The 12,499-nt window shown below is 40.5% G+C and overlaps 1 protein-coding gene across 6 annotated transcripts in view; it reads right to left on the reverse strand.

The window, feature by feature from the left end:
* KIF13B (kinesin family member 13B) overlaps positions 1 to 12,499 on the reverse strand; it is a 192,372-nt gene that overhangs the window by 102,328 nt on the left and 77,545 nt on the right. For 5 of the 6 annotated variants that reach the window (XM_067040001.1, XM_067040000.1, XM_067040002.1 and 2 more), the window contains exons 8-10: positions 8,780 to 8,914; positions 6,700 to 6,812; positions 5,405 to 5,516 (exon numbers count right to left, since the gene is read on the reverse strand). In XM_067040001.1, coding sequence (XP_066896102.1) covers positions 5,405 to 5,516; positions 6,700 to 6,812; positions 8,780 to 8,914 — 360 coding nt within the window. Of the gene's footprint in view, positions 1 to 5,404; positions 5,517 to 6,699; positions 6,813 to 8,779; positions 8,915 to 12,499 lie in introns of those variants that run through there. The other variant, XM_067040004.1, reaches the window with a different exon arrangement.

Consider the following 12,499-nt stretch of genomic DNA (forward strand, 5'->3'; position numbering starts at 1 on the left):
ACAGCTTTGTGCAGAGATTATTCAGTCCTCAGCCTTTTGTGAATTAGAGGATTAGTATCCCCATTTTACTGATGAAAAACCAGAGGTTTGTTCTCACAAAGGAGGTTAAATACCCTGCCTACAGATCCAGAACTAGGGAAGTGAAAACATTCCAGCCCAGCTGTATTCTACCTTCCAGTCCAATATGATTTCCACTCCCCCACAGCTACGCACGATAGCACAGTAACAAAATAACACCTGGCAACAGGGAGAGTTCAGACCTGAAGCCTTTCCAAATTGTTCTGTCCTAGTGCCAGAAACAAAATTATTCCCTAGGTGTTGCTAACAGTTCAGTATAATCACAAACAGTATGTCCCCTTATTCATCCATCACTGAAATTTTGCTTTTCCACAGAAAACACAGCTAAGATAATTATATCATTGAAGGAAGTACTCTTCGATGCATGAAAAGGAAGGAAATGAAAGTAATCTGGGCTTTAGGAAGCAAAGGCAATTTCTGCAAAGCCTGGATGACTGCTTGCTTCACTCCACTTCCAGACACTGATCTCACATTGCTGGTGCCCAGCTTTGGCAACTTCCAGAAAGATGTCAAGAAGAATCCCATGCACGTTAATGGAATTCGAATGTCATATATTATCAAGATGATAGGAATTACATCTCAGGCTGGAATTCAGTTCACAAGCAGCGCCGTGGTGCAGTGCTGCCCTTCCAGAACCACTGCATTCTCTTAGCGCACAGGAACAGCAAATGCGGTTGGGTAGAAGGGGATTCTTAACAGTAACTACCACAGGAGAAAAGCACGCATACTGTGCTTCAATTTGTGCTGAGAAAAGGAAACCTGGCAAACAACAAATACTTGACTTTTTTTGTTGTTGTTGTACGCATGCCTCTCACTGTTGTGGCCTCTCCGGACGCGCAGGCTCAGCGGCCATGGCTCACGGGCCCAGCCGCTCCACGGCATGTGGGATCTTCCCAGACCGGGGCACGAACCCGCGTCCCCTGCATCGGCAGGCGGACTCTCAACCACTGAACCACCAGGGGAGCCCTACTTGACATTTTAAAAGCCCTTGTGCATGAGCAACAATATGCTCATATTCAAAAATGGCCTCATGGGCTTCCCTGGTGGCGCAGTGGTTGAGAATCCACCTGCCGATGCAGGGGACACAGGTTCGTGCCCCGGTCCGGGAAGATCCCACGTGCCGCGGAGCGGCTGGGCCCGTGAGCCATGGCCGCTGAGCCTGCGCGTCCAGAGCCTGTGCTCCGCAACGGGAGAGGCCACAACAGTGAGAGGCCCGCGTACCGAAAAAAAAAAAAAAAAAAAAAAAAAATGGCCTCGTGCCGTCAGCAAAAAGGAAACAGCAACAAAAGAACTGGCGCTCATTCAAGGAGAAAGTATAATGCTTCTTGTTTACTCTTTAATTGTTTAATTAGGCAAATCAGATGAGCTTTGTTTCAAACGCAGAAACTGCAAATTAAATGGACCTGAGAAAGAATTTTGGAAGTCGGAATTTTTTAAAGCTGAAAGAACTCTCTGAAGTCACCTAATCAAAGTATTTCATTTTACAGAGGAGAAAATGAGACCCAGGAAGATTGACAGGCTTACCAAAGGTCATAATGCTAGTGCAGAGCAGAGCTGAAATTATTCATTCATTCAACTTTTCACGGAGTTTACCATCTAGAGGGCAACGCTGGTGAGCAAATACTATATGCTAAGAACTAAAGTAGAGGTAAATACAATACGGTCTGGGAAAACAGAGACAAAGCAGAAAGCCCAGTCTTGAAAGGTTAGAAAAGACTCCCAGAGAAAGTGACATTTGACACCTAAAGATGAATAAGCATCACCTAGGTAAAGGGAATGGGGGAGGGAAGTAGGAAGAGTGATTGGAGAGAGAGGAGGAGGACCGTTCCCAGCAGAGTAAGAGCAGAGTCCTAGAAGTGAAAGTACTCATCACTCAGCTATAACTGATCATGTCAAGAAGCAAAAGCTGAACACTGACAAGCAGGGAGGGGCTAGTAAACCACACGTCTTTAAATAACTTGGACTTGATCATAAGTGCCCCTGGAGAGTTATTGAAGAGATTTAAGTTTAAGAACAGTATTAATTTAGAAAGACAGCAACCTAATTGTAAAGAACAGAATGAACCAGGAAAGCTCAGGAAAGAAGTTTCTATCACCCAGGCGAGAGAAGAAAGCCTTCATTATTCATTAAGTAACTGGCAGTACGGATGCAAAAAAGGAGATGAATTCCAAAGATATTCATTATTGGAGCACTCATTACCGGAAGTTACTTGATGTTAGGAGACCTATATTTAGAAAGCCACAGAGAGAAGCGAACATCATCTTAATATGAAACAGTTCTCCACTGACCACTTACCAAATGAGTAAGCGCTCAACCCTGCCTGAGAGAAGAGCAATCACATCCCTCCCCATCCCCCCACGTCTCCCCCGCACCTGCCAAATCACCAAGTATGAGCAGTTTCTCTGACTCTCAGATGCTATAGGTCAAGAGCACTACATAATTATAATGCGATCACAATGCAAATCTTATAAAGGATGAGCAATTTTATGAGTTCGATGAAAGTCACATTGGAGAATACTAGAATCATACCAAGTCAAACAAGGATCAGGAAGAGTTAGACTCATTAAGAATTAAAGAAGGAAAAATCAACAGAAACATAAAAGACACTTTAAAGGAGAATGATTTGTGTAGCAATGGATTCCAAAAGGCTTTGGGGGAAACTGTTTAAACCTCAGCATAGGTTTTACAAAAATGCCCCTACTTATGATCTTGTACAAAAGTCAAACATTGTAAAGAAGGTCATGTAGTTTTTCAGGAAAAATATGACAAAAATCAAGGAAACTATTCATTTTTTTAGCCTAAGAATTAACACGTAGAAGTTACAATTATAGCCTAATTTTATTAAACAGAAGATAAAGTGAGCTTTTTAAAAAAGTGTTTAGTTTCGTTCTTCAAGTTCAATTATATTCAACAGTTTCTATCACATCTGGTAAAAGTAAGGTGCTTCCCTTTCTAGTGAAAAGAAACCTTTGGTAAGAAGAGCACAGCCTAGGCAACGGAAGATGGGCAGCAAAGTCAGTCCTGGATTCCAATCTTGGTTCTATCACTTGGAGGTTCTGTGTCCGTTGCCACATCTGTAAAATGGGAACACCACCATGTGCCTTCCAAGGAATCAATGAGACAATGTATGTGAAGCACTTTGCACAGTACCTGATTCTCCTGACCCAAGCTCTCCTGGCCTCCAGCCTATGGGATGGACACTCAATAATTAACCTAGGCCATTTTAACTACGTCAACTTAACAAAGTACTTCTTATTGTTGGGTTAAATGGACTGAAGCAGCAACACTGGAACAACAGGACAATGAATATTCCTTTAAATCAGGCACATCCAGAAATCATCAGGAATGATCAGGACATGTTTCTGTGGAAACCGTGAGGAAGAAGTATCATACTGAGATTTCTTCTGGAAATTAAACAAATGAGACTTCAAGGTTAATTACTGACACTTGAGGACCAGACAATTATTTCCTTGGTAATTAAATGTTTTATAATCTGTATCCCTTTAATTCAAGAGTTATTTACAAGTGGTTTTTAATGATCAAATTTTGTTTATCTTTCTGTTTTTTTTTGTTTTTGTTTGTTATATTTATTTATTTATTTTTGTCTGTGTTGGGTCTTTTTTTTTTTTTTTTTTTTGTGGTGTGCGGTCCTCTCCCATTGCGGAGCACAGGCTCCGGACGTGCAGGCTCAGCGGCCATGGCTCATGGGCCCAGCCGCTCCGCGGCATGTGGGATCTTCCCAGACCGGGGCACGAACCCGTGTCCCCTGCATCGGCAGGCGGACTCTCAACCACTGCGCCACCAGGGAAGCCCTGTGTTGGGTCTTTGTTGCTGCACACAGGCTCCTCATTGCGGTGGCTTCTCTTGTTGCGGAGCACAGGCTCTAGGCGAGCGGGCTCAGTGGTTGTGGCTCACAGGCTTTAGAGCGCAGGCTCAGTAGTTGTGGCGCACGGGCTTAGTTGCTGCACGGCATGTGGGATCTTCCCGGACCAGGGCTCGAACCCGTGTTCTCTGCATTGGCAGGCAGATTCTTAACCTCTCTGTGCCACCAGGGAAGTCCCTATCCTTTAGTCTTAAATTTCTACTTTTATTGCATTTTGGCCAAAGGAAATAATCTACCTGATTTTCTACTGTGGCAAATTTCACTTAATAAAGCATGCTCAAACACTGTGTAGAGTTTTAAAAAGTAAAGTCAAATACTAGTAAAGCCTTTGAGAGGGTGTAGAAACTAGGAGAAAACCCTATTCCCTTTACAAACATGGTTCTCTAAACATGTCATGGAATAACTCAAAAGCTGTGTTCTCTACTAAGCCGCCTGCGCATAACTCATCTTTACATGCTCAGCCGCTAGCATAGTGAGTAACAGGTATTCAATAAATTCTTGATCACTGAGAAAATAAGCCATCACGCAACTAAACAGGGCTCACAAAATTATTTTCTCATTTTAAAAACATTTTTTAAAAGAGCATTAGGTAAAATATTTTGTGCCGGGTTGGCAACTTTATAAGGAGTTAAACTGTCACTAGATTTGATATCCTCTAACTCCCAGTCCAATACCTAATCCACCACACCAGCTCTATCAAGACCAAAGGGAATCTCGAAAGACTAGAAGAAACCTGGAAATAGTCTCTCTCTTCACCAAACTCCTATTACGTGCCATTTTCTTCTCTCTAATGGAGTCACCAACTTGTGTTATAGTATTCTGTGTACACAACTTCTCTCCCTTACTAGACTGAGTGATTACAGGGCAAGGAGTGTCTAGCGTTTCCTTACATCCTCCTCACAGCACTTCATACAGGCTTTTTCTTTCTCATTTCCATTTCTCTCATTCATGCTGACTCAATTAACCAGTGAATGACTGTGTGCTCTACTCTATCTTTTAACAACAGCTTTAAGCAGCTGAAACCAAATTAAAATGATCGTGAGTAGTCTGGAAGTTAGACAGAAAAAGAAGATCCAAAATGTCCATCAAACAAAAGGAGTCTGTGAGAAGGATGGAGCAGTCCAGCTGGGTCTGGGACACAGTGGAAACCCCTTTCCTATGACGCGCTCAGCTATCAGATCAGCACTAGGTCCTGTTCTAGTCCCCAAATCTCAGAGGCGATTGTGCGATTCAGTGTGCCGCAAACCCCCCTGCTTCCGGGTCCTGGTGAATCAGGAAGAAACCCATGCTTAATCCATTAAAATTAGGACCATCATGTAAGAGTCTAATGATTATAAATTTGAACACTGATGTAGGAAACTATAATTGGGAGAAATAGTCTACTCTTTATTCTTCCTTTTTACCAACCACCAAGAGCATCCCAGAAAGGGGGGAAAAACTTACTTTGAGCAGCCAAGTGAGAACTGAGTCACGATATGGAACAAATTTATTCTTGTTTTTGCCAGCACCCTGATCTGCTAGGGCTGAGATAACCAGACCGAGGGTTGTGAGGGACCTGCATGGTGCAACAAACCGTAATAATCGTAAAAACCTGAGTATATCAAATGTCACATTTTCGCACAAAGACTGAACATCAAGATGCCTTTTTACCAGCACGAGAACAGCACTGTTGTCAGCATTTTGCTGCTCAGGTTAAGAACACATAAACTCTAAATGCTGATATCCCTCTAATACTACTGTAAGCTATAAAATTGCTTAGTTCAATTTTTTTTCCATTTTTGTAAAAGAAAAAAAAAAAAAGTAAGCTGTAAACCATTAGGTCAAGATAATGACACAAATACCACATATCTTTAAGAAAGGATGCCACAAACAATATGATTAACTAAAACATAGTACAAGGCAAGAACATTCATATATATATATATAAATAAATAATAGCATAGCATCCGGATGATGGTGTTCTATGGTCTTCAGCTGGCTACTGATGACTGTCTTGCTATGTGTCCTTCTGGGAGCCACAAGGATGGAAAAGATTCCTGCCCCCAAGGGGCTACCAGTTTAGCTTAAGGTAAGAAAATGTATAACCATCTGAAGGACTTGGTGCACAAAATATTACTTTGTAAAGTAAAATCTTGGTATAAAATAAGCACCACAGCTCTCATAAAAAGGAAAGCCCAATGTAGCCAGTACACGTAACTGTTTGTTCAGACAGTTGACACCCACGCCAAGATCCACAGCTGGACTCTGATACTCCGATTATCTTTGTTTGTTTCTATAGCTTAGACCAGTGGCTCTCAACTGGAGGGTGACTGTGTCCCCACAGGGAGCCGCTGGCCGTATCTGGAGATAATCTACGTTGTCACAACTCGGGCTGGGGAGATAGATGGCAGGTACTGCCACCATCTAGTGGGTGGAGGTCAGGGATGCCACGAAACATCCTAGGAGGCATAGGACCACTCCCTGGGACAAAGAATCCCCTGGCCCCGAACCTCAACAGGGCTGCCCTTGGGAAACCTTGGACTTGACTGAGGGTGTGCTCCCCAGCCCCAGCAGGCCTCTCAACAAAACATAGAACAGGCTCGGGCCCTTAAAAAATATCTGTGGAAAAAAAATTCTACACTATTTACTCTCTATAGCCTCAGTCATTCCGGAATCCTATTCTTTCAATAACTACAGAAGTTCCCCCTTTTGGCTACTAAGTCACTGAAGCAACAGAGGCAGGCTTCTGGACAACTTACTTGTTGATGTTGCTGCCCTCCTTCAGCCTGTCACCTGCAGCTCCCGTTTTCGTCGCTCGCTCGCTGCCAGCTAAATCAACCAAGCTCAGCTTGCCCACTTTCTCTCCAGATGTCTAGGAAGCAAATCGACAAATACTAACAAACAGTTACAGAATATAGAAAGTGATGCATCTCTACCGAATGCGTTTATTATCTAAATCCTTTATTAAAGCATATCTGTTGTTATTTTAAAGTTAATTTGTGCTGCTACAGAACAGTGTAAGAAAACTACACAATCTAGTAGTAGATACACACAAAATTATACACGACTACGAATCCAGACAGAAAACTATCTCAAAACAAAACAGTGCCCCCCAATATGGTACATTTTGAAGGGAACCCAACAAAATCTTCTCAGAGAAGTACACAAAAGCACTGTTCATAAGGTATAAATTTTAATATGTGAAACCATGCTTAAAATTTCATATATATTTACCAATAATCCTGAGGGAAAATATTTGAACTTCTTATGATACAAAAAAATCTGACTTTTAAACAACAGAAGGATCCCTCAAAGACCCAATGCTTTCTAAAATTTTTCATATTATTCATATAATAATTCCCTTGTTTCATAATTTCAGGTATTAAATTTACATATTTTTCTAGTTAAGATATTATACATACTGACATTTTCCCTTATCAAAAATGTTCAATTATCAAATCACACACATAACAGATAGTTTATACTTCAGCAGCAATGTAAGAAATGTGGGAAAGCAATGCCAAAATCTATAGACTGGATCACTTTTTAAAACTTTCCTTTAAAGTATACATTTATACTTATTTCCATAAATAAACATGTTGCTAACAAAAGGGTATTAAGCTTCACAAATCAAAAGTACTTCTGGCTTAAAAAAAAAAAGTCAGTATGGTTTTTGTTTTATGCTGAAAAGGAAATAGAAAACAAAGAACTTTTTGTCGTTGCACTAATCTTGCTGTGATGGTAAAAGAAGAAAAATATGCTCTCAGCAAACGAAAATCTTGCCAAAATACAGCAATTTGCCAGGGTGATCATTTTAGCTTCTGGTATTTGAAATTGATTCACTGGAGGGTAGTAATAAAATATGCAAAAGTTCACATAAAAAGTAAGAGGGAAAACACAAAGGTATGAGCCAACACAGAAGTTTTCAGTGTGATAGAAGCATACACATCTCTGGCTCTGTTATTTTTCATAAGCTTCAAGTCCAAATGCTCAAAAAATTATTCTACAAATCTAGAATCTTATAGTACAAGTTCCCCAGTATAACTTACTCCTAACACTTTGCTGTTTAGCAGAAGGTAACACTTCAAAAGAAACTTCACTAAATCAGCTAGAGTATTATTAGCTTATACAGTTTGCCATCAGAGTTTAAAGCTCAAAAAATGCTGTGGCAGAGACTATGGGCCATCAGCTTGTAAAACTTCCGTTCCAACTTCCTTTATTTGGAGAGGGTGGAGAGCTAAAATGTGTATTTCTCAGACTCCCTTGCAGCCAAGGGTCAGGATGTGATTTAGGTTCTGTCAATCACATATTCTTGCTTAAGATTTAGAAGGCAGAAACAAAGTAGAGGTCATCCCCCTCACCCATTTTGGCTTTTTTCTGCTGGCAAGCAGGAGTGTGGCTATATGAGCTTTCCTAAGAAAGCATCCCAGCTCACATTCTCCAACTTCCAGGGCTCTAAGAAGGTGGCCTCACTGACTCCTGTATCTTGGATCACAGCTCTGGGGTGTGCCTGGAACTCACAGGTCTGGGGGTGGCCTCAGGGGTAGTACCATCCTCGCTGGATGAGATCTGTGCTCTTCTGGAGGTTATTCCTAGAGATTTAGTCTAGAATCACTCCTCAGAAGGTGTACCAACCCCTTTGTAATCATCCAATTCCCTCTATTAAATCCCTTTCTGTTTACCTAGAGTGGCTTCTGTTTCTTGTCCTGAGTCCTAATTGATACACATGCCTGGCTAGGACTTTAAGTCATCTAATACCTGAAGGGAATATGATAAACCATGATCCACTTTAGAAATTAAAAAAAAAAAAAAAAAAAGGTCATGTATCTGAACACCTACCCCGGACTTCACATCATATAAAGTGTGTGTGAGGGTGATTTTGAAGACTGCATGTGATCGGCTGCTCTCCTCATTCATGTTGGTTGCAGCAACTGTACGAGATTTGTTACCTTCAGACATCAAAGATTCAATATCCTAAGTGGAAACAAGTCATAGACACACATTTCATTATCTAATAAACATTAAAACTCTGCTATGCTATGAAATGCATTCCAAGTTTCACTACTTAGTCAACCACATCTGGAGTTTACATTGTTTCTCGATGAACATTATGCCCCATAGAGTACAATAGCCAGTACTATCTCTGAAAGCTCAAATAAAATACATTATTTACTGTAGGTGCAGAATGAAGCAGCAGCTCTGACCAAGAATTAGAAAAGTTTAGAAGCTGCATGTTAAAGTCCCACAAGATGGACAAACCTGCCATGCCAATCCTCATCTCATCTAGACATTTGAAAAACTTTAGCTTATTTAATTATACTAATAGAAGTTAATTGTTAAATCAAATTAGATTGTATAAATAAACAGCAAAAAAAATAATTTGTAACCCCTTCACACAGGCATAGCATTATATCACCGCATTGGTATATATCTTTCCAGACCTGTTTTTAAAAAAATGAGGACATCAAGAGACTAATTTTCTGCACAGATTCACTACTTCATTGCCATTATAACTAAAACAGAGACAGCATGATACACTTGAAAGATCACGGGATCTTTGGGTTTTTTTTTTAATGTTATAAGTTCTAAAACAGTTACTTAAGCAGTCTGAAATCTAGTTTCATAAATAACAATACAGCTATGACATCATCTGCCTTACAAGGATTTTAATGAGGAACAAGAAACATATACTGTACTTGTGAGAGTGTACTAGTTGCCTTCCTTTATCCAGCCTCCTGTTGTTTTCAGTAAAGGAACCCCATCTCTAGCTGAGCACACTGCAGCGGAACTAAGAGACTGCACTTCCCAGATGCCCTTGCAACTCAGCCTGGCAATATGACTAACTTTTAGCGAATGAGACAAAAAGTCACCTGGGAATTCACCTTAAAGGGAACAGGCAAACCATCACATGCTGGTTCTGAGCCATCCTGAACTACAAGAATAAGGGTATTGCTAAAGGCCTGGCTCTATGTGGAAAGCTGGAAGGAATCTAGATCCTAACAGCGGCTTTGGAGTACCATACCAGCCCTCTCACCATCCATTCATTTGTTCACTCTAATAAATACGGAAAGCACCTACTACAAGCCAGGCACACTTTAAGATACTGAGGATACATAGGAACAAAACAGATAATAATTCATATTCCAAAGAACTTAAGTCCTGTTATATTTTTTTCAGTTATATGCAGCCAAACATAATCCTGACACATATATATGAAAAACTTTGAAAATCATAAGATTCTATTTTCCTATATAAATGAAAAAGAATAACATTTAAGGACAAATTCAACATGATACATAACAAGGCTCAAAGTAAAAATATTGCAAAAAGAGGTAGAAGTTGGCACCAGAATGGAAAAACAACAAAATGTAAAATTTACAATTTTCTAGATTTGTTCCAAATCCATTTTAGATCCATTAAATCTTACAATCCTGACACTTAATGAAAAAGCTTTATTCTATTTAGCCTACATTTTTAAAAAATAAATGTTTCTTGTTTTTTAATTAATTAATTAATTAATATATGGCTGCATTGAGTCTTCATTGCTGCGTGCAGGCTTTCTCTAGTTGCGGCAAGCGGGGGCTACTCTTTGTTGAGGTGCACGGGTTTCTCACTGGGGTGGCTTCTCTTGTTGCGGAGCTTGGACTCTAGTAGTTGTGGCATGCGGGCTCAGTAGTTGTGGCAGGCAGGCTCAGTAGTTGTGGCTCACGGGCTCTAGAGCTCAGGCTCAGTAGTTGTGGTATACAGGCTTAGCTGCTCTGTGGCATGTGGGATCCTCCCAGACCAGGGCTTGAACCCATGTCCCCTGCATTGGCAGGCAGATTCTTAACCACTGCGCCACCAGGGAAGTCCCTAGCCTACATTTATTCATTGGTCTCTAATCATCTAGACATTCATTGGTCTTTAATCTGTTGTCTCCTACATAAAACTCTTTATTGAATCTTTTAATTTTTTGAATAAAATGTCTTTTTATACTTTGCAATCTCTGAGCTCTCAAAAAAATCTTGATCTCTCTCCACTGTTGCAAAAATAAGCTCTCAAATATCATTATTAAAACAACAATACCTAACATTTATATGATACCGTAGAGTTTTGTAAGACTTTTCACATGCACTATCTCATTTGATCTCCTCCAGGAAGCTTTCCTGGATACCACCCTCCCTGGACACCTACATATCCATTTAAGTCAGGTATTCCTCCTCCAAACTACCATGAATCCTGAACAATGCATCTCTCACTGCACTTCAAATCATGTTGTTTTATAATACCTTTATAACATCTGTAAGCATCTTGAGGGAATGGACCACCTCATTCATTTTTTTTTATTTCTTCAGCACTTAGCACAATGCTTGGCATATAACAGGTATTCAATAAATGTTTACTAAATGTAGTAAATAATGTTTACTAAATGAAGTATTGTTGACCAAATGATAGAATGTGATTAATGAACAAAGAAACTAATGAATCTACCTTAAAAGATAGTCAAGACAATAAAACTAATTTCCATTCTAAAAATTAGGACAAAGAGGCTTGGTGAGATAGAGTAAACAATCCAGAGTCATATAGGAGTCATATGAGACGACTGTCACCAGATCAACAGTCCCTGACTCTTAATTAAATGTATATTACATCACAGCTCACCCAACCCAAATTTCCCCAACGAGGAAAGTCTAACGGATTCACACAAAACATAACTGTGAAGTTTGAAAATGAAGAGAACTAGTAACTAAAGGTAAATGAGTGATTCTCTCAAATTAGAAACAGGCTTTGAATTCCAACTACTCAATTCATATTTTATTTCATTAAATCAACAAAATCAAAAGCAACATCAATATTTTATGTACTACTACAGAAGAAAAAAATACTGCCATTTATCATTTCAAGATACAATCGTAAGGAATATCACAATTTTAGAGCTCATAAAAATGGAAAAAATGGGGCTTCCCTGGTGGCGCAGTGGTTGAGAGTCCGCCTGCAGATGCAGGGGACACGGGTTCGTGCCCCGGTCCGGGAAGATCCCACATGCCGCAGAGCGGCTGGGCCCGTGAGCCATGGCTGCTGAGCCTGCGCGTCCGGAGCCTGTGCTCCGCAACGGGAGAGGCCACAACAGTGAGAGGCCCACGTACCACAAGAAAAAGAAAAAATGTGTCTCACAATAGATGAATAGGTATGCCTTGCAAATATGTATACCTTCTCTCAAAATTAAACTGACCCAAAGCTTTTTTTTTTTTTTTTTTTTTTTCCGGTATGCGGGCCTCACACTGTTGTGGCCTCTCCCGTTGCGGAGCGCAGGCTCCAGAAGCACAGGCTCAGTGGCCATGGCTCACGGGCCCAGCCGCTCCGCAGCATGTGGAATCTTCCCGGACCGGGGCACGAACCCGTGTCCCCTGCATCGGCAGGCGGATTCTCAACCACTGCGCCACCAGGGAAGCCCCCCAAAGCTTTTTAATGAAGATTTTTGTAACTTTATTACAAACTTTTTTTGTGACTTATTAAGTGATGCTATCATAATTTTTTTTATTTCAGAAAAAGATCACAAATTCAACAACAACAAAATTT

The sequence above is a fragment of the Kogia breviceps genome, chromosome 8 (genome assembly GCF_026419965.1).
Source record: "Kogia breviceps isolate mKogBre1 chromosome 8, mKogBre1 haplotype 1, whole genome shotgun sequence".
In the NCBI taxonomy this organism is placed as follows: domain Eukaryota; kingdom Metazoa; phylum Chordata; class Mammalia; order Artiodactyla; family Physeteridae; genus Kogia; species Kogia breviceps.